Here is a 22195-nt window from a genome sequence, read left to right on the forward strand (position 1 = left end):
GAGTAAAAAGATAAAACACCTGCTACTATCAGCAAAAATTGTAATCACTTCTTAAAAGTAATTACATTTTACATCTCTATACAAATCCACTAACCTTTTGAGTTTAAGTCTTTAGACATTTTAAAAACTGCCATCTGGGCTTCCCTGGTGGCACAGTGGTTGAGAATCTGCCTGCCAATGCAGGGGACATGGGTTCGAGCCCTGGTCTGGGAAGATCCCACATGCCGCGGAGCAACTAGGCCCATGAACCACAATTACTGAGCCTGCGCGTCTGGAGCCTGTGCTCCGCAACAAGAGAGGCCGCGATAGTGAGAGGTCCGCGCACCGCGATGAAGAGTGGCCCCCACTTGCCGCAACTGGAGAAAGCCCTCGCACAGAAACGAAGACCCAACACAGCCATAAATAAATAAATAATTAAAAAAAAAACCAAAACTGCCATCTGAGGAGTAACCATTGTCATGGGCTGGTAGGAGTCATTATCACATCTGGAATTCAGTGTGAACATTAGGTAGCTCTGGTCAATAATGGGGGATGTAAGTTTTATCTTCTGTCCCATTCTAATGAAATTGGATGGTGTGCCCCTTCCAGGGCAATTTGCACATCACAGTCGGGGTGTTAAGGAATAGATATCATGCCTCCCTGCAGCAGCCATTTACACTGCCCTAGTGCAACTCTGCTATCATCTATGCATAGAGCTCAGAGTGGATGCCACTCTGAGCCTCTGGCATCTAGCCTAATTCAAAAGCCTGTTTTCTTCCACAGTATTATATCTGACTGACAGCCTCTTATCACACCCAAATATACATACATGAGGTGCACTTGTGAGGCAAAAACACACCAAAACCAAGTTGGAGATTAATGAATCACATATAAAGCACTGACTACTAATATGTAATCCAGAGGTTGGTATTAACAAAGCTTTTTTTTTTTTTTTTTTTTTTTTTTTTTTCAATTTGGCCGTGCAGTGTGGCGTGTGGGATCTTAGTTCCCTGACCAGGGATCAAACCTGGGCCCTGGCAGTGAAAGTGCCAAGTCCTAACCACTGGACCACCAGGGAATTCGCATTAACAAAATATTATTAATAATATCAGTATCTGTACTTTTCTTTCAGACATAAATTTATTTATTTATGTTTCATTACTATTCAAAAGTAGTTCTACCCTCTCCAATCGATGCTCAATAAGTTATTTCAGCAAGAAAAAAAAGGTAGGAAAGGCAGTCTATGGAACCCTTCAACTTGCGGTGATCTACAGATCAGAGGTTTGAGAGCCCATGATTAAAAATACAATGTGCCACCCCTGCCCCCCGCAACCCAGTCTCAAATGGAAATGATCAAATCAAAATAAATAAATAAGATACAATAAAAGGTACTACAACTTGAAGGTTTTTTTTAAGTCCTGAGCTAATATTACACAGTTGGAATTCTAGGATTTTAAATGTTAACGCCCTCCTTGGAATAAATACTTGAGTGTTTCAAACCAAAGTTATAATAAAGTGAAGGAATGCTCAAGATTCCAAGTTGCTGAGAGGCACAGGCAGTGGGGCTGGTCACCAGCCTGACCCATGGCTCAGTCCTTGCCTCCAAGGAGGTGATTATCTCTGCTGACTGGATACTCTCCCCTTAAAGGGCCCCAGGGACATGTCCTGTAAGTTCTTCCAAAGCTTTATTTTGTTTTATACCTAACTCAGGAAATCCTTCCTTGGGTCTTTGCCTATTTCATTTTCCTGTGGACCCAGAATAAATGCTGACTGTGGGTGTACTCCTCATGAAAATCAATTACATAATTAAAAGGATATCAAGTCAGGTCCCAGATTTTTCTTTCTTAGCTTTGTTGATTCTGATTCTTTTAAGCTTTAATGTAGAACTTGTTTTTTATTCATCTGATTATTTGTCATTTTTTTTCCAGGACTTTATCTCATTCCCTACATTTCTTAACACATGTGGTGACAAAAACTGAATGAAATGATGACTGTCACTACTAAGATACTGACTACAATTACAAAAAAATTTTTAAGTCCAAACCAACTTTTCAGTTCTCGACTTAATCATCACAATTCACTTACTTGATAAGGTTCTGGAAAGCATAACCGTCTGTCCACTGTTCAGTGAACGAGGCCCCATGTCGGACAGTGGTAAAGTGACCCAATCTCAAGCGATCTTGCATGCTTTTATCTCTACATGCCATCTTCTCTTGTTTTGACTTAGGGGAAAACGACAAATAGAAAAGAATTTTATTTTCCTATGAGAACTCACATACAGCATTATGTTTATTTTTTTGTACTATACTGCTCAAAGTTTAGGACAACTGGCTAAATCTACACTGACTTCAGGAAGCACCCTAAAGCTATAAACGTTCTATATAACCCATAAATGTTCTATGTTAACATATACCTTGTTATTTCTCTTATAAATGTGGAAAAAAGTGATTTCCTTTCTATAAAATTAATGGATTAAGAGATGAAGCAAAGTTCTCCGCAGTATCTCTGACATCAATAAAATAATTCACTTCACTTTTATCAGTGTTCCCTGTCTTTTTAACAGCATTTCAAAGATTTCAGCAAAAATAACCGCTAGTCTGCGACTTCCCTGGCGGTCCAGTGGTTAAGCCTCCAGGCTCCCAATGCAGGGGGTCCGGGTTTGATCCCTTGTCAGGGAACTAAGATCCCAAATGCCACAACTAAGATCCCACATACCGCAACAAGCCGCAACAACGAAGACCCAGCGCAGCCAAAATAAATAAATAAAAATTTAAAAAAAGAAAAAAAAAGAAAAAAAACCACTCGTCTGTCTCAAACCTCTAGCTTGTAATAATTTCATTAGGAAGTATTATCATCTTAAAACTTCCACTATAAGATAAATAAGTACTGGAGATGTAATATTTTTAAAATTTTCAAGAAATAGTTACTTATATCTATTAAAGGCAAGTTGCAACTAATCAGTTACTATAATAAAGGAGACATCAGCCAATTAAAGTATCATATACAAGTAAATGCCAACTTAGTGTTTTAAAGCATAAAGCACTGAATTATCACATTATATACATAAGTTACTCCAAATACCATATCTGAAATAGACATAAAACTATTGCTAAATGTCTGTAATAGTAACAGGATACACGCTTTAATTAATAGGACGAATGTAAGAATTTTGGAGAGCAATACCCCGAATAAACTCAACTAGGACAAGCTGCCCCTGTCCAACCAACACCATACTCAAAGCAAAGCACAATCAGAAAAAATATCCCAAATTATCACTCTGGATACTTGGTTCAGTGTCCACACAAGAAAGAATTCTAACTGTCAAATCATGAGAAGTCTTTTCCCAAGAAGCCCTACTCTGAAATACTTTCATTTCAGGTAAAGAGTAAGAAGCCACAATAATGACACACACTAAGCATCTTGGGGTACAGAGTTCAGGCCACCACTAATCACTTACCTTTTCTATAAGGAGTTTCTTGCTCATTGTCACACATCGATTTAATCGTTCTTTGTATTTCTCTAGCATCTTTTGCTGTTCATCAATCTGCCGTCTCAAATCACAGTTGGCCTTCAATGGAAAAAAAATTTTTTTAATTAGCTCCAAGGAAGATAGATTAATACAAAAGCAGTTTCTAGGGAGTCTGAAAATCATTTGTTGTTAAATTATAAGCAAAATTAAGGTTCAAAGAGGTAAGAGTAACTATGTCTTTTTAAAAAAGAAGGTAAATACTTCGTTCCTTGATTCTCTTTTAATAAACTTATCATTTATTAAAGATGAATTCTGTTACTAGAAGTGGGCATGTTTTTCTACTGATCATATTTTATTCCTCCCCAAAGCCAGTTACAGATAAATCTAGTACATCGCACATACTTAAATTGTCACAAAATAAAAGAAGAAACCTACAATGAATGAGATGTTTAAAATTCATATAAAGAGCAGTTTTTAGCACTTACAGATTAAATACTTCCAAAGGGTGATTAAGCACTACCAAAAAATTACAGAATTTTTTAAAAAAAAACTACATAATGTTCTTTATGTTCAATTGTTCTTTGTTTTTCTGTTCTTGTTTCCAAAGAAGAAGAGACATGGATTTATATAAATGTTCCTTACCAGAGAAGCCAGGCACACCCATGCCCGTCTAAGACAGAACTAACAAAGAAGTTGAATACAGCACCTTGGTTCAAGAACACCAGAATGTAAATACACAGTTACTTTAGCTGTGGTCAGAAGGGCTAAATACTTTGAAAAATTCAAGCCTCCTACAATAACAGAGAAGGGAAGAACCACTAACCCAAGGTCAACTTTGACTTGCAACTCCTGAATTTATTCTTGTGTTAAACAAAAGATATCTACTCTTCTGGCAAATAAATGATACTTTATAATAACTTGCTTGAATTATGAAAAAAAATACAGCATTTCCCAATCAAATGATATAAGTGTTTCTGAAACAGTAAAAAGCACAAATGGAAGATACTATAGCACACTCAATTTTTGAGACTTTTCAGCTTCATTTTAAAGTGACCACTGTACAACAGCTTCCATCTCCAAATTTCTACTCTCCTCATAAACATAATTTCTTCTTCTTAGTTCTTCTAACAGAGCCCTAGAGTTCTATGGACCACGTTACCGAAGGCTAAGTACAAGTACATTTGGGTAAATGTGACTAATTCATACTTAAAAATCTACAAGCCAAAGATCATGTAATGTTGGGACTTCCCTGGTGATCCAGTGGTTGGGACCCTGCACTCCCAATGCGGGGGGCCCCGGGTTCGATCTCTGGTCAGGGAACTAGATCCCGCATGCATGCCGCAACTAAGAGCCCGCATGCTGCAACTAAGAGTCCGCATGCCACAACAAAGTTCCCACGTACAGTGTGCCACAGCTAAGACCCGGCGCAGCCAGATAAATAAATAAATAAATAAATAAATAAACAAACAAACATTAAAAAAAACAACAAAAACAAAGATCATGTAATGTTTATATGAAATTCAATCTACTTTTGGAAGGTGAGCATTGAAATCTGTAATCAAATTTATGGCATCAATCAATCTCTGGCAGCTTATTTAAACTTTTAAGAACTCAATTTCTGTGGTTTCTAACGCTAACGATTTTGTGTTCAGGTTTAAAATAGCACCTGGCTAGCAGCTCCTGATGCAGCCTTACCCAAACATCTAACTAAAATGGAAAAGCTCAATGAATGGTCCATGCCTGCCTGAAAGGAGATATAAAGAGCAGTGGTCATTCCCCCTGTCCCTCCAAATCAGAAACACAAGCTCTCATCAACTTGAAAAAGTGGCAGCTGTCCTTTTGTATCTTCTTTTTTGACATATCCATTCCACTGGCACTGCTCTATACCCAAAGAAAGACTACAACCTTCAGAAAACAAGGCAGTAGAAAGAGGGTAGCGGTGAGTAAAGAGAACATACCACTTCCTGGAAAATTAAACCAGACATTTTTTTTAAACCCCCCAAAAAAGAGTCCTAAGTTAGGATCAGTTTTTCACTTCACCTTCTCAATCTTAAGAAAGTCAGGTGATGAAGGAAGAAGACAAGCCCATGATCCTTTTTCAGTCCAGCAGAGCTACCGTGGACAAAAACCTGCCAATACTGCAACTAGGTTAGGAACTTTTTAAACCCACAGTATCTAATTATAAATCTTGGTAAATCAACGAGCACCCAAGTGTACAAAAACAGGAATAAGAGCAACCCCAAGCAAGTATGGATGCTAACAATGAAAGATGGAAAATAGATACTGAGTCCAAACATGGCTCTCCTCATTGAAAGATGGAGAAAAGCAAACAAACAAAAGAAACAGGCCTAAGGAAAAATATTTCTGAATAGGAAAGGGAACATCAGCTTGAGAACAATAAAAACACTGGAGAAGATTAAAATGTTAGCCAACTTTATTTATAAATTGGTAGTATTTATGTATAGATGCATTTATATATGCTACAGGGACTTCCCTGGCAGTCTGGTGATCAAGACTCCGTGCTTCCACTGCAGGGGGCACAGGTTCAATCCCCGGTCAGGGAACTAAGATCCCACATGCCATGTGGCATGGCCAAAAAATAAAAATAAATAAATAAATAAAATTTTAAAATTTATATATATGCAACAAATAGCTCAAAAAATTACTGAAGTAAATGTACCAAATGTTTTACCTCAGTAATGGAATTATGGGTGTCATATTTTTTTTTACTATTCTCTAAATTTATTATAAAGAGCATGTATTGCTTTTACAATACGAAAACAATAAACCTTAAAAAAATTTTGTAAAGAATGGGTCAGTCAATATGCCAAACTGTATATTAAAAAATTATTTCAAGGGCTTCCCTGGTGGCACAGTGGTTGAGAATCCGCCTGCCAATGCAGGGGACATGAGTTAGAGCCCTGGTCCGGGAAGATCCCACATGCCACGGAGCAACTAAGCCCGTGCGCCACAACTACTGAGCCTGTGCTCTAGAACCCGTGAGTCACAACTACTGAGCCTGCGTGCCACAACTACTGAAGCCCATGCACCTAGAGCCCGTGCTCTGCAACGAGAGAAGCCACTGCAATGAGAAGCCCACGCACTGCAATGAAGAGTAGCCCCCGCTCAAAGCAACTAGAGAAAGCCCACGCGCAGCAACGAAGACCCAACACAGCCAAAAATAAATAAATAAAATAAACAAATTTATTAAAAATATATATATATATTTCAAAAAATATCATGGTATTACTGTATAGCACGGGGAACTCTACTCAATATTCTGTGATAACCAATATGAGAAAAGAATCTAAAAAAGAATGAATATATGTATATGTATAACTGAATTACTTTGCTATACACCTGAAACTAACACAACACTGAAAATCAACTATACTCCAATAAAATTAAAATTTAAAAAAACCACTGTATATTTTCTAGAGGTATATTTTTAATTCCACATTAATTATTTTTGAAGTTTTTCTTGTAAGCACAAAAAACTTTACATGAATAGGTTATAAAAGATACAAAATGCAAAACCAGGGCTGAAAAGTACTTGTGAAATAGTTTTTAAAATTCAAGGACATTAAAAAAAACAATTTTCCTGAAATGGGAAAACATTTTACACAGTTCCAAATGAAATACAATACTCCACACATATATTCCTCTAGTATATATTTAAATATTAAAATTCTATAATTGAGATGTCCAATTTAAAGACAGAGTTTAGAATATAGGTTTGATCCTCGTTCCCTACTCAGATTCCCTCAGATTAAAGGAAAATATCCAAATGTTTACTTTTTAACTTTATTATTTGGCTATGGTAATTATCTCTATGATATGTACATAATTCAAATATATATAAAATCAATTAGTGCTTGTTATAAAATCTCTTATGACATTTTAATACTTACTCTTAACAAATCATCTATTCTTCCTTCCTTCTTCTCTAAGTCAGAATTCTTACTGTTTTCTAGTGCAGATATTTTTTCTATTGTGAGGTCAGACTATAAAGAGAAAACAAATTTAGGATTAGTCTCAAAATACTACATGTCATCACATTTTTCTCATTACTTTTCTGAAAAAAAAAAAGCACTTGACAACACAACTAGCCTGGAATCGCATGGCTCAAGAATTTAAATCTGCTTTCCTCATCCCATTCTTTAAGCATTATGTTCTGCTACACCTGCCCTTCAAAAATATATTAGCTCTGGAATCAAATATATAAATTTTCAAACTGCTGTGCACTGAACAGTACAGAAACATACTACTCTAGAAATGAAACTAACTTTGAATAGAAAAGGCCATCAGAGACAGGACCCAAATCTCTAAACGACAAACACGCCACCTAGTGGAAACAAAGAGTAACCAGAAGGGAGAGATGAACATGCAACTATCTAAGTCTGTTCAACTATTCAAAAGCTTAATTCAAATAAAATTGAAAATCTGCTCCTGAGGGTTGTTTAGCTCTTGCATCTTAAGAAATTCTCCTAGATTGCCAAGCATCCTGTCTTGAAGGCAACACAGTGTCAACCGGCTTCAAGAAAACCAGGTATAATATTTGGCTAGCTCAATACCACAAAATGGAGGATATATCCACTATCCTTTTCAGATATTATCTTTGAACGTTCACAACATTCCCTAAATTAAGGAGTTTCTGAAGACTGTACAGGAGAAATTATGTTGGTGTGCCACATGTTAAAGAAGTTTAAAACAAGAATTTACTGTATAGCATAGGGAACTATATTCAATATCTTGTAATAAACTATAATGGAAAAGAATTGGAAAAAAAGAATATAGACATATACATATATATGTATAACCGAATCACTCTGCTGTACACCTGAAATTAACACAATATTGTAAAATCAACTATACTTCAATAAAAATTTCTAAAAAAAGAAGTTTAGCTAGGTCTTGCTAAATGAGTATGTACAAGGAATAAATTAAGTACTTTCACAAAGTAGGGAATTAAGATTCACTGAAGCCTACCATAAGCATTGTGCCAACAAGCGTTTTGCATACACTAAGATAATGATAATCAACCACAGTTTTATAGATGATTTGAACTGAAGAAAACTAAGGCCCAAAACGATAAGGTATAAGTTGCAGAGCTAGAGTTTGAATCTAGGCCTAGAGGTCTTTTCCTTAACATCATGCTGCAGTATAATCATTTCTGCTGCAATACACCAGAAAGGTAAACAAACACCTCAAAAAGTAAATTAAAAGCACCTTCCAAAAGACTCTAAATATTCATAATGCAAGTTCTGAATACGAAGCACACAAATAATGAGGTGAAGTCAGAGAAATAAAGGGACAACAAAGGGAGGACCTAGATTTTATATGTAGTTATTAGTATTTATTCCTAGACCCTTCTTTTCCTCTTCTGTTTAACAATCACTGACCTACCTGGGTCTGTCTGTGCTGGATGGAGATCTGTTTTTGGGAGCTGCAGGAATGCTCTGTGTTGCCAGATCCCGTAGATGAGGGACTGTTTTGCTGAGCCTGTAATAAAGGTCCATCACCAATCACAAGAAAGTTTTGCATCTTTCTCCACAAACATTTGTATGAATGCAAATGATTAACTCTATATAAAACAAACACTTGCTGATGAAAGTCAAAAGTCAGGGCCATGTAGCCAAGATGAAAGTATAAACAATTCAAATGAAAACTAAGGGCTAGACATGGTAGCTTAGACTACGTTACTGTAAATAGTTAAAAGTATCAAATGCTTATAAATGAATTTTTTTAAATATGTAAATTATCAAATATGTAAATGCCCTTTTCACTTGTACAGTTGATACCTGAACAATGCATGGGTTAAGGGTGCCGACCACCCCACCCACCCCGCTGCCCGCAGTGCAGTGAAAATCCACGTATCTAACTTTACAGGTGGCCCTCCGTACCCATGGTTCTGCATCTGCAGATTCAGCCAATCTCAGATGGTGTAGTACTGTAGAATGGATTTGTTGAAAAACAATCCACATATAAGTGGACCTGAGCAATCAGTCCAAACCCATGTTGTCCAAGGGTCAACTGTATTTTAATATGCTTTTGCACGAAAGGCTGGTGAAGCATCCAAAGCACAGGGGATGCTTGTGACTCCAGGCAGAAAGGACTGTGAACTACTATTCAGAATAGCATCCTAAATCCTCAAACATTATCCATGAACATGCAGTGGTCCAAAAAATCCCGGTTGATTTCCAACACTGTCACTTGCTTACTGTGACTTTTACACATAAACGATGGGGCATTCTAAGGCATTTTCAAATTTATAAGGTTTAGGACTTAATATAATTGAACTGTTCAAGAATATGCAATCATTATACAGATGGTCCCCAACTTAACAATGGTTCCACTTAACGATTTTTCAACTTTAAGATGGTGTGAAAGCAATACACATTCAGTAGAAATGGTATTTCAAATTTTGAATTTTGATCTTTCCCTGGGTTAGCAACATATGGCACAATACTCTTTCATGATGCTAGGCAGCGGCAGCGAGCCACAGCTCCCAGTCAGCCACACAATCATGAGGGTAAACAACCCAACACACTTACAACCATTCTGTACCAAACAATCATATTGGGTTTTGCTTTCACTACAGTATTCAATAAATTACATGAGATTCAACACTGTATTATAAAACAGGTTTTGTGTTGGGTGACTTTGCCCAACTGTAGGCTAATGTAAGTGTTCTGAGCACATTTAAGGTAAGCAAGGTTAAGCTACAGTATGTTCGGTAGGTTTGGTGTATTAAACACATTTTGACTTACGAATGATATTTTCAGCTTATGATGTATTTATCAGGACCTAATTCCCATCGTAAGTCAAGGAAGACCTGTACTTCAGAAAGTCCTTTTAAAAACAAAATTGCACCCAACACAGTACAACCCATCATAGACATAATTAGAAAATATTGGATATTCTGGGGATTATGGGCTAATGGCAATACAGTATTATCATCTCATCAGAGAATACAGTGTTTCCACATATGTAAATTTTTTGATACTTCCTATATATTCCTTTAATTATTTTCTTATTCATGAACATTAAAACAATGTATAACCACCACCTATTGAGCAATTATCACCATAATCACACACAGTCCTTATAAAACCCTATAAGGTAGTTATTATTTCCACTTATACATAAAGAAAATGCAAATCCGAGATATTAAGCACCTACGTGCGGTCACAAAGCTAGTTAGTGGGGGAACAAGAATAGAGGGCTATCTGCATCCATAATAACCGATCTCTATGACCACGGTACACTGACTACCTCACGTCAACAGTTACAGGTACTGTTGTGAGCAGGCCACAAGCAAGCTAAGCACTTCATACACATAATTACACTGAGGGCTCACAACAGCCTTGTAAGGTAGGCAGTATTATCATCTCCATTTTTATTTATTCATTCAACAAGTACTCACTGAGAACACCCTACGTCTAAGCACTGTGTTAGGTGCTAGGGACACAGTGGCCAAGAAAAACAGAAACAAAACCCACAGACCCAGTCATTACTCTGCCTTATAACGCTTACAATCCAAGAGAAGATGTATTAAGTACTCGATAAATACCTGTTGAAAGAAATTGTTAAATAAACAATCATATAATAAATGCAAAATTGCAATTAGGATACGTGCTATAAGAGTACACAACAGGGTACATAACCTAACTTAATGAGTTGGGGATGAATTCCTTGAGAAAAGTAATATCAGGGTTAAGATTTGAAGGAAATAAGCAATCAAAGAAAGGAGATGATGGGGTCATTCCAGGTTCTCACATTCCATACAAGAACCTTAGGGGAAGAGAGAAGAATGATGTGGGGATCAAAGAAGTAAAAAATGAGAGGTCAGTCTCAAAGAGGTTAAACAATGCGCACAGCCTGTAAGTCAGAGCAGCGATTAGAGCCAGGTCTAGGAGAGTCTAAATAACTGAAAATGTTCCCCACTCTTTCTACAATGTGGCAAATCTAACCTTGTCTTACTGATTAAGGGCCATCATTATAAAACTCACATATTGGGTTTCCCCGGTGGCGCAGTAGTTAAGAATCCACCTGCCAGTGCAGGGGACACGGGTTCAAGCCCTGATTCGGGAAGATCCCACATGCCCCGGAGCAACTAAGCCTGTGCGCCACAACTACTGAGCCTGCGCTCTAGAGCCCATGCTCCACAACAAGAGAAGCGACCTCAATGAGAATCCCGCGCACCGCAACGAAGAGTAGCCCCCGCTCGCCGCAATTAGAGAAAGCCCATGTGCAGCAACGAGGACCCATCGCAACCAAAAATAATAAATTAATAAAATAAATTTATAAAAAAATAAATAAACTCACATATTACACTGCACTATGATACAAGCATTATCTCCTTCAGTTATCATTAGGTTGCTCTTACAACGCTCTCCTTTTAAAATATGTCCCTAAACAAACATGACTGTTTGAGCAGCTTTTATAATAAAAGCCAATAAGAATCACATGACCGGCTAAAAAGGCCCTTCTATGAACTTCTAGATTTTGGTATATGGGCTTTGTTAAAATGCTTTTTTAACATGTGCTCATTTCTCAGTTTTCTTTCAGCAAACCAAGATTGCTAGAATGTGATTCAAGGGGATGTTTCCAAATTAAAGCTCTCTGTAAAAATGTACATATAAATAGCCCCATGATAAGAAGTAAAAATGTAGAAAGTTAACTGAGGAAGTGGGACAGAAGTCAGGAGGTAGCAAATCCTCATGAAAATGAAAATTAATACTTTCAAAAGGTAAAACAACTACAAAAATATAAGGACCTACTGTGACAAGTGAATCCATGGTAGAAAAAAATGCTCTAATTCTGATCATTCATTAGATATTAATTATGAACCTCTGTGCCTGGTCCTGTGTTAAACACTAGAAGTGCAACACTGGAAAACAAAGAGAGCTTACAGTCTCCCAACAAGTCCACGATTACGGAATCATGTCCTCGAGAAATGGGAACAGAAGTCGATGGCCTTGCTAAGCGGGCCACTGTAGTTGTAAATTTAGTCCAACCCCTACTTTGCAAAACATTCTCCCCAGACTTCCATATTCTTTGTTCCTATTATAAAAGTAATATTAGCTTCTAATTCATGATTACAGGCTGGATCTCCCAAAGTCCTACTGATATTCAGAGATTTTTAAAAAATAAAATCATAATAGCACTAAGAAACAAGGGAGAGTTGAGAATCAGAAATTTTTTAAAACTTTAAATTTTAAGAAACATTCAAAAGCAGTTGGTATCAGACTGATAGAGAAAGTGAAATAAAGAAATTCACAGCTGAAAACATCAGCAGTAAAACAGGCTGGGTCTTTTCAAGAGAGCTCCTCCAAAGCCTCACAATGAGATTTACCTTTAAAAAAACCAGGAGCGACCCATGGGACAATTATCAGACATTTAAAACCTATACGGGGCTTCCCTGGTAGTGCAGCGGTTAAGAATCTGCGTGCCGGGCTTCCCTGGTGGCGCAGTGGTTGAGAATCTGCCTGCCAATGCAGGGGCAACGGGTTCGAGCCCTGGTCTGGGAAGATCCCACGTGCCGCAGAGCAACTGAGCCCGTGAGCCACAGTTGCTGAGCCTGCGCGTCTGGAGCCTGTGCTCCGCAACAAGAGAGGCCGTGATAGTGAGAGGCCCGCGTACCGCGATGAAGAGTGGCCCCCACTTGCCGCAACTAGAGAAAGCCCTCGCACAGAAACGAACACCCAACACAGCCATAAATAAAAATAAATAAATAAAATTAAAAAAAAAAAGAATCTGCCTGCCAAGGAAGGAGACACGGGGTCGAGTCCTGGTCCAGGAAGATCCCACATGCCATGGAGCAACCAAGCCCATGCGCCACAACTACTGAAGCCTACGCTCTAGAGCCCACGAGCCACAGCTACTGAAGCCCGCGCACCTCGAGCCCGTGCTCCGCAACAAGAGAAGCCACCGCAATGAGAAGCCTGCACACCACAACGAAGAGTAGCCCCCGCGCGCAGCAACGAAGACCCAATGCAACCATAAATAAATAAACAAATAACCTATTTATTTATTTGTAAATAAATAAATACATAAATAAAACCTATACTGTCCAATAGGGTCCTCTCTTGATCTCTTCCTTGCATAATGAGGGTCCTGGATACTACTGCTTCTGACCCAAGGGTAAAGCACAAGAACTGGTCTCTTAAATAAAAAACAAACATGTAAATATTTAAAAATGGAAAATAAGTGGGTCCAGGGGAGGGCTCCTGCTATAATAAGTACAGTACCCCTGCCCTCCACAACTGACACAATGGAGGAAGAAATGGAATACACCACTAAGAGTGAAATAGTTACCTATCAAAACAATGCCCTCCTTATTTCCATGTTTGTAAAGGAGCTGGTCTTTCTGCCTAGAGTTTGCGAGATGCTTACACAGGGATAACAGTCACCGCCCCCCAACCCCCGGAATGGTGGGCTATTTGCGAAGCAGTACTATGCCACTGAAGGGAAAAATCCATGCCAACAACCTATGCTAATCACCCTAATAGTACTGCATTCAACTAAAGCTATATATACATTTTCAAGAAAACAAACAGCACAAAAGGGAAGATCCAACATGAAAAAACAAAACCTGATCCAAAAGAAAACAGAGAATTCAATAAAAACAACTTTAAAAATAAAGTATGTTCAGAGAGGATCAAAAGCATACTATATCTATAAAAATGAAAAAGCAGCAAAGAACATGAAAAATAAACTTGATAAAATAAGATTACCAAAATTTTAAAAACTGAATAGATGAGCTAAGTAACAAAATTGACACAGTTGAACACAGAATATCTGGAAAACAATGTCAAGAAAATCTCCCAGAAGATAAAACAGAAAGTCAAACAGAGCAGGAAAGAAAAGTTAAGAAACATGAACAGCAAGAGGCTCCAAAACTATCTAACAGGCTTTTAGGAGGAAAAGAACAGAGGGAAAGATATAATCAAAGAACAGTAAAACAAAGTTTCTCTGAGGTTAAAAGGTAAGTTTTAAGACTGAAAAAGCCTACGATATGACAAGCAACATTAATGGAGGAAAAGGCAAATAGTGGATGGACCTCAAGAACAAAAAGATACCATCTGATCATCTCAATAGATGTAGAAAAAGCATCCAACACCCTTACATGATAAACTCAACAAACTCAGAACAGAAGGGAACTTTTTCAATCCTGAAAGAGGCTGCCTCTGAAAAACATTTGCAATAGTATGAAAAAGAATAAATTCTTAGAAATAAATATATTCTTTCAATAATCTGAAATAAAAAGAAAACAAGGGCAAAATCTACACACCAAAAACTCCAAACCTTATTAAAAAGAAATGAAAGATACCTAAATAAATGGAAAGATATCTCATATTCATGGATTGGAAGACAATATTTTTGTGAAGGCAATGCTCCCCAAATTAACCTACAGAGTCAGCACAATTGCTATAAATTCCATCTGGTCTTTTTACAGAAATTGAAAAGCTGATCCTAAAACTCATATGGAAATGCAAGGGATCCCACAGCCAAAACAATCTACAAACTACATTTTTTAAAATTAAGGGTTTTAAGAATATCTGGTATAATGTTAAAAGATGTAGCTTTCAAGGAAATAACAGACCATGTATTTAAAAAAAAAAAAAAAAAGATCAGTTAGACCTTGACAACTAAACTGTCTCATTCAACCAAAACTAATTCAATGACTAGGACTGTCTTCTTCTTCTCAGTGAATCCAATAAAATCATTTGGTTTTACAGTGCCCAATAATGAAACAACCATAATATTGTAGGTGCTCCTTAAGTGTTTTCAAGTTTTAGAATAATTTATAAAGCAGAAACAACTCAATTATAGTTAAAATAACAAACAAAATACCACACACAATGTAACAATAACTAAAAAAGTGAAAGATGAAAAAGGAAGCTGGGTGATAGTATGTTAAACTCATCTCTTATAATGGGGAGTAAACAGACCTTGTTTAAAGTTGATTACACCAGAGGGACTTCCCTGGTGGTCGAGGGGTTAAGAATCTGCCTTCCCAGAAGACCTAAATAGACATTCCTCCAAAGAAGATACACAGATTGCCAACAAACACATGAAAGGATGCTCAACATCACTAATCATTAGAGAAATGCAAATCAAAACTACAATGAGGTATCACCTCACACCAGTTAGAATGGGCATCATCAGAAAATCTACAAACAACAAATGCTGGAACTTTGTTACAAAGCAGAAACTAACACACCATTGCAGAGCAATTATACTCCAATAAAGATGTTAAGAAAGTTAAAAAAAAAAATTCTGGAGAGGGTGTGGAGAAAAAGGAACCCTCTTGCACTACTGGGAGGAATGTAAATTGATACAACCACTATGGAGAACAGTATGGAGGTTCCTTAAAAAACTAAAAATAGAATTACCATGTGACCCAGCAATCCCACTACTGGGCATATACCCAGAGAAAACTGTAATTCAAAAAGACACATGCACCCCAATGTTCATTGCAGCACTATTTACAATAGCCAGGTCATGGAAGCAACCTAAATGCCCATCGACAGACGAATGGATAAAGAAGATGTGGTACACATATACAATGGAATATTACTCAGCCATAAAAAGGAACGAAATTGAGTCATTTGTTGAGACGTGGATGGATCTAGAGACTGTCATACAGAGTAAAGTAAGTCAGAAAGAGAAAAACAAATATCGTATATTAACGCATGTATGTGGAACCTAGAAAAATGGTACAGATGAACCGGGTTGCAGGGCAGAAGTTGAGACACAGATGTAGAGAACAAACGTATGGACACCAAGGGGGGAAAACTGCGGAGGGGTGGGGATGGTGGTGTGCTGAATTGGGCGATTGGGATTGACATGTATACAGTGATGTGTATAAAATTGATGACTGATTAAAAAAAAAAAAGAATACCAAGAAATTTTCAAAATTTGTTTTTTGCTTTTCAACTAATACTTGCCATAAGAGGGTGAAAAGAAAGGATGAAAATCACCACTTGAAAAAAAAAAAAAAAAAAAACTACAATGAGGTATCACCTCACACCAGTCAGAATGGCCATCATCAAAAAATCTACAAACAATAAATGCTGGAGAGGGCGTGAAGAAAAGGGAACCCTCTTGCACTGTTGGTGGGAATGTAAATTGATACAGCTACTATGGAGAACAGTATGGAGGTTCCTTAAAAAACTAAAAATAGAACTACCATACAACCCAGCAATCCCACTACTGGGCATATACCTTGAGAAAACCGTAATTCAAAAAGAGTCATATACCACAATGTTCATTGCAGCTCTATTTACAATAGTCAGGACATGGAAGCAACCTAAGTGTCCATCATAGGATGAATGGATAAAGAAGATGTGGCACATATATACAATGGAATATTACTCAGCCATAAAAAGAAACGAAATTGAGTTATTTGTAGCGAGGTGGATGGACCTAGGGTCTGTCATACAGAGTGAAGTAAGTCAGAAAGAGAAAAACAAATACCGTATGCTACCACATATATATGGAATCTAAAAAAAAAAAAAAAGGTTCTGATGAACCTAGGGGCAGGACAGGAATAAAGACGCAGACATAGAGAATGAACTTGAGGACACGGGGAGGGGGAAGGGTAAAAGCTGGGACGAAGTGAGAGAGTGGCATGGACATATATACACTACCAAATGTAAAACAGATAGCTATTGGGAAGCAGCCACATAGCACAGGGAGATCAGCTCGGTGCTTTGTGACCACCTAGAGTGGTGGGATGCGGGGGTGGGAGGGAGATGCAAGAGGGAGGGGATATGGGGATAAATGTATATGTATAGCTGATTCACTTTGTCATAAAGCAGAAACTAACACACCATCGTAAAGCAATTGTACTCCAATAAAGATGTTAAAAAAAAAAAGAATCTGCCTTCCAATGCAGGGGACGCGGGTTTGATCCCTGGTCGGGGAACTAAGATCCCACAAGCACACGCGCCCCAACGAAAGATCCCACGTGCCACACCTAAGACCCGACGCAGCCAAAAAATATAAATAAATATTCAAAAAAAAATAAAGTTGATTACACAAGAGATAATTTCACGTTAAAATGGTATTCAGTAGAAAAATCTAAAACACAAACTCTTAAGAGTGGTTGTCTGTCTGAGGAACACAAAGGAAAGAATTTTACTCTTCTCCATCACTTCAATTTTTTGTGGGCCATGTGCATGTACTATTTTTACAATTTAGAAAATTATATGCTTATAATTTTAAAAATTAATTTCCTATGTTGAAATATATAAAATTATGTAACAATTTTAAACATTTAAAGGCTCAAACTCATAATATGCTGCCCCCTATTTTTATTTATCAATATCTATCTATAGATCTTACATTGTTAGCACATATATATCTATCTCACTTCTTTGATCAACTGTAGAGCATTCCACTGTATATATGTATTATATTTTATCTTACTAGTCCTTATATGAAAGATGCTCTCATTAATTCATATAACATATAATTACACTGAGTGTCTATGAGAGCAGATCCAGTTCCAGCACTGGAGATACAGAAGTGAACAACGCAAAGTCCCTGACCTGATGCAGCTTACAATCCAGTGGAGGGGAGGTAGTGTGGGAGTGGGGAGTGAGACAAAGAAGTAAATTATAGCAGGTCAGTTGGTGATAAGACCAAGAAGAAAAAATAGGGCACAGGAGCAACACAATGTGTGGGGTGGGCAGGAAGTGGTGCTATTTTACACAGTGCAGCCTCTCTGATAGGCTGTAAATTTAAGCAGAGACCAGAGAGAACGGAGGGAGCAAAGCATGCTGATATCTAGAGGAAGAATGTTAAGGCAAAGGCAACAGCAAGCGCAAAGGCTCTGAGGTGAGAGCATGTCAGGTATTATTTGAGGCAGAAACGTAGGCAGTGTGGATGGAACTTGGTGAGGAAGGGAGATAGTAGTAACAGATGTCAAAGTGGTGGGAAAGAGGCCATACAAAGCGTTATGTGTCATTTTAAACACTTGTGAGCAGGGCAGTGGCATGACTGGACTTATGTTTCAATGGGATCACTCTGATCTGTTGAGAACAAAGGCAGAAGCAAACAGTCCAGTTAGGAGGCTGCCACCATAATCTCAGTGGGAGATTAGATTTGAGTGGTAGTCATTAAAGGGGGTGGAAGTGGCAGGATTCTGAACATATTTTGAAGGTAAAATCAGTAAGACTTGCTGATGGATTTGGAATTGGGGTATAAAACAAAGAGATAAGACTAGAGTGACTCCAAGATTTTTAAACAATTAGAAGAAGAGAGTTGACAATTACTGAGATGTGGAAGAAATGGGGGTCTGGAGTGGGGGAACAAGATGAAGAATTCAGTTTCAGTCATGTTAAATCTGATATGCCTATTAGACATAAAAACGCAACTGACTACATAGGTCCAGAATTCAGGGCACGGCTCTGGGCAGGAGATATAAATTTGGAAGTCCTCTGCATATAGGTGACAACTGAAACAAAGAAACTAAATGAGATTCTCATTACAGAATGAAGGTAGACAAGAGGTCTGAAGACTGAGCCCTGGGGCACTCCAGTGTTTGGAGATCCTGGAAATGAGGAAGAACCAAAAGAGTAGAGGCCAAGAGAAGACCATGTGCTTGGAGAAGAAGGGACTGATCAACTGTGGCTAATGAATTATACTGAATAAGTTCTGAGAACTGATTGCTGGATTTAGCAACATGGAGGTCACAGGTATCCTTGTTCTAAGTTCATCTGAAACACTGTGGAGGGACAATGCTTCCAGATTTTTGCAATTTATAAACAATACAATAAACATCTTTGTGTAGTTTTATGGGAATGGAATTTCTGGACCCAAGGATATGTAAACTTAACACTGAGATACATTACCAACTTGTCCAAATGACTGTACCAATTTATAGTCAGTATAAAACTGCATGTGTATCTAAACTATTACCTGCACTAGGAATTATCAAATTTATTAATCCTTGTCAACTTGATAATTCAAAAGAGTTATTTTATCTTGTATTTCTCTATGGCTGCAGTTAAGCATTTTTTCTTGTTATTAGTCATTTTTTTTTTTTCCTCCTGTAAGACTGCCTGTTCACAGTCTTTGCCTTTTTTTTTTTTAAAGGAAACTGCTTGTCTCTATCTATTAATTAACATTTGTTATATATTAATGTTAACTCTTTTGCTTTTTTCCTTTTTTATATCACTAAGTTTACATCCCAGCTGGAACTGCAGAGAAGCAAAGAGAAACAGAACTGGACTTCCCTGGTGGCGCAGTGGTTAAGAATCTGCCTGCCAATGCGGGGACAAGGGTTCGAGCCCTGGTCCAAGAAGATCCTACATGCTGCAGAGCAACTAAGCCCATGCGTCACAACTACTGAGCCTGCATGGTACAACTACTAAAGCCTGCGCACCTAGAGCCCGTGCTCTGCAACAAGAGAAGCCACCACAATGAGAAGCCCACGCACCACAACAAAGAGTAGCCCCTGCTCTCCGCAACTAGAGAAAGCCCGCATGCAGCAAGAAAGACCTAATGCAGCCAAAAATAAATAAATATATTTATTTAAAAAAAAAAGAAAAAAGAGAGAGAGAAACAGAACTATACCAAAGCTTCTAGGCCTTTGGTTTTTATACTGTTTCCATGGTCCTTCTTCAGACATGATTATTTTCCTACTCCTCTGTCATCTCTCTTCCACATGAGAGCAATCTGGCTGTAGCATGTGCAACTCCTCTGACAGCCTGAGTACTAGGTGACAGGACTGAGCAGGTGGTTGTCCTTCACGTGTACCTGCCCCCAGCCTGCATGCCCATACCTCTGACGGAAGGCTCTCATCAGGGGAACGAGTTCTTGCTAATCAAAATCCTGTGTATTTGACTATGTGCCTGTCACACGATGAAATATATACATACATAGAGAGACAAACATTCTCTAAAACAACACTACTGCGTTCTCATACAAACTATTCCATACTACTGTCAGGCCCACTCAAAATATTATACTGGTCAATTCCCCCATTTTACGTTGTGTCTCCTTTGCCACTGAAGCACAAAATTATACTGTCTTCACACAAGAAGTTTCTCCATTCTTTTGATGTTAAACAACAACAAAAAAAATTGTACATTTTTAAAAAGCTATTACCTCTTTCTTGAGGGAAAGCAGTAATAACTACCAGAAAGTATTCCAAAGTAGAGAGATGGTGGGCCATTGTGGTGGCAGTGGAGACGGTAAGAGATGGTCAGATTCTGAATATAAGTATATTTTCTGATGGATTAGATGTAGAATGTGAGGAAACACGGGCATTTAGGATAAAGCCATGTGTATTAGTCCTCTATTGCTCTGCAACAAATTACCCCCAAACTTACAGAACTGTGAGGTAATAAATGGGTGCTGTTTTAAGCTGAGGGAGGAAGGAAGGAAGGGAGGAAGGGAGGGAGGGAGGGAGGAAGGAATAGATCCACATAATACACAATGATCCCTATCTAATTATGTTATTATTTTTATCTCCTTTCCCTAAGACACCCACCATTCCACGGCCTTTCTTAATACAATCGCATGTGGGTTAATCCCAGAGATTAGAAATTTATTTGCTCAGAATCCACAGAGCAAATAAACAGGAAACAGATTATTACTGGAGAAAATGAACCAGTAAGAGGGAAAGAAATTTTGATCAATGGTGACATCAGCTCTGAATGATGCCCCTAAAAATGGAGGAATAGGGCAATGGAGCTTTCTCTTGCTTTATACCATCCTTGGCAACAAACAGGTACTTGGTAGGGCAAAGAAGCCAAGAAAAGCAACAACTTTTAAGCCAAACTGCATTATAATTTGGCAAATAAAAAATGGGGGTCAAACATTTATAATAATCAAATTCTTGTTCTTCAAGGAAGAAGAAAGAAGCAAGCGGAAAGGAGCAGGCAGGTAGCCAAATCTTCTTGGAAAAAGTAACTGTGCTAACACTCTGAAGAAGTGAGAGAAGGCAAGCATGTAGGTTGCCCAAGTACCACCAGGGGGAAATGACTGGTAAGCATGCCTGTCCCCACACTAAGATTTTATTAACTTGAATATTACTTTAAGTGATGGCTGGAGTTTGGAGATTTTATTTTTAATTCTAATGGAATTTGATTCCATTATTACAATTATTTTCTTTTCTTCTTTGTCAACCTAAGATTGTGTTTTCCTTCCCATGGTACACTCAGACTTTCACAGAGCAGTCTCTCTCAGCCCCTTGAACCAAGCGGGACTGAGTACAAACACATACCTTCAGAAGTAACACAGAGTTAGAAATCATCATCTGTCTACCAAAATAATTTCTCAAACTTCATCTCGGCGCTCCAGGAAAACAAGGATCTGCATAAACTTAGCCTTAGTACTCACTGAAACAAAAGTGAAGCAGAGGCCAGCTCCCCTCTGGGCCAGCTGCTCTGTGTCGAGCCGAGGTTTTGCCAGCATCACTGACATCAGGGTTGGCAGGGCAGACTGCTCCTCTGACACCTCCTTTGCAGCGCTGCCATCTAAACCATAGAGGGGCTGTTCTACTCGCCGCTGGAAAACATTAAAGAAAACACACAAATTACATGAGAAAGAAAATCTGATACTGCCAAAACATGCAACAGATTAAAACACGGTTATCAGATATAAGAAGGATTTTTTTTAAAAAACAGCTCTGCAAACAAATAAGGAAAGCATAATAACATTATCACTGGATTATGACCTATCTAAAAACCTGAGTTAGTATCTTACTCAAATTCCATAAAATTACAT

The 22195-nt window shown here is 38.0% G+C and overlaps 1 protein-coding gene and 1 non-coding gene across 5 annotated transcripts in view; both read right to left on the reverse strand.

Annotated features, from left to right (window-relative positions):
- Positions 1–22195, reverse strand: part of TLK2 (tousled like kinase 2) — a 106087-nt gene that overhangs the window by 36827 nt on the left and 47065 nt on the right. For all 4 annotated transcript variants that reach the window (XM_068530365.1, XM_068530364.1, XM_068530363.1 and 1 more), the window contains 5 exons: positions 21809–21976; positions 8855–8950; positions 7360–7452; positions 3437–3547; positions 2065–2201 (listed from right to left, as the gene is read on the reverse strand). In XM_068530365.1, coding sequence (XP_068386466.1) covers positions 2065–2201; positions 3437–3547; positions 7360–7452; positions 8855–8950; positions 21809–21976 — 605 coding nt within the window. The remainder of the gene's footprint in view (positions 1–2064; positions 2202–3436; positions 3548–7359; positions 7453–8854; positions 8951–21808; positions 21977–22195) is intronic.
- On the reverse strand, positions 986–1057 carry TRNAE-UUC (transfer RNA glutamic acid (anticodon UUC)). The gene has a single exon. It is a non-coding gene; the product is annotated as a tRNA-Glu (tRNA).

The sequence above is a fragment of the Eschrichtius robustus genome, chromosome 20 (genome assembly GCF_028021215.1).
Source record: "Eschrichtius robustus isolate mEscRob2 chromosome 20, mEscRob2.pri, whole genome shotgun sequence".
Classification (NCBI taxonomy): domain Eukaryota; kingdom Metazoa; phylum Chordata; class Mammalia; order Artiodactyla; family Eschrichtiidae; genus Eschrichtius; species Eschrichtius robustus.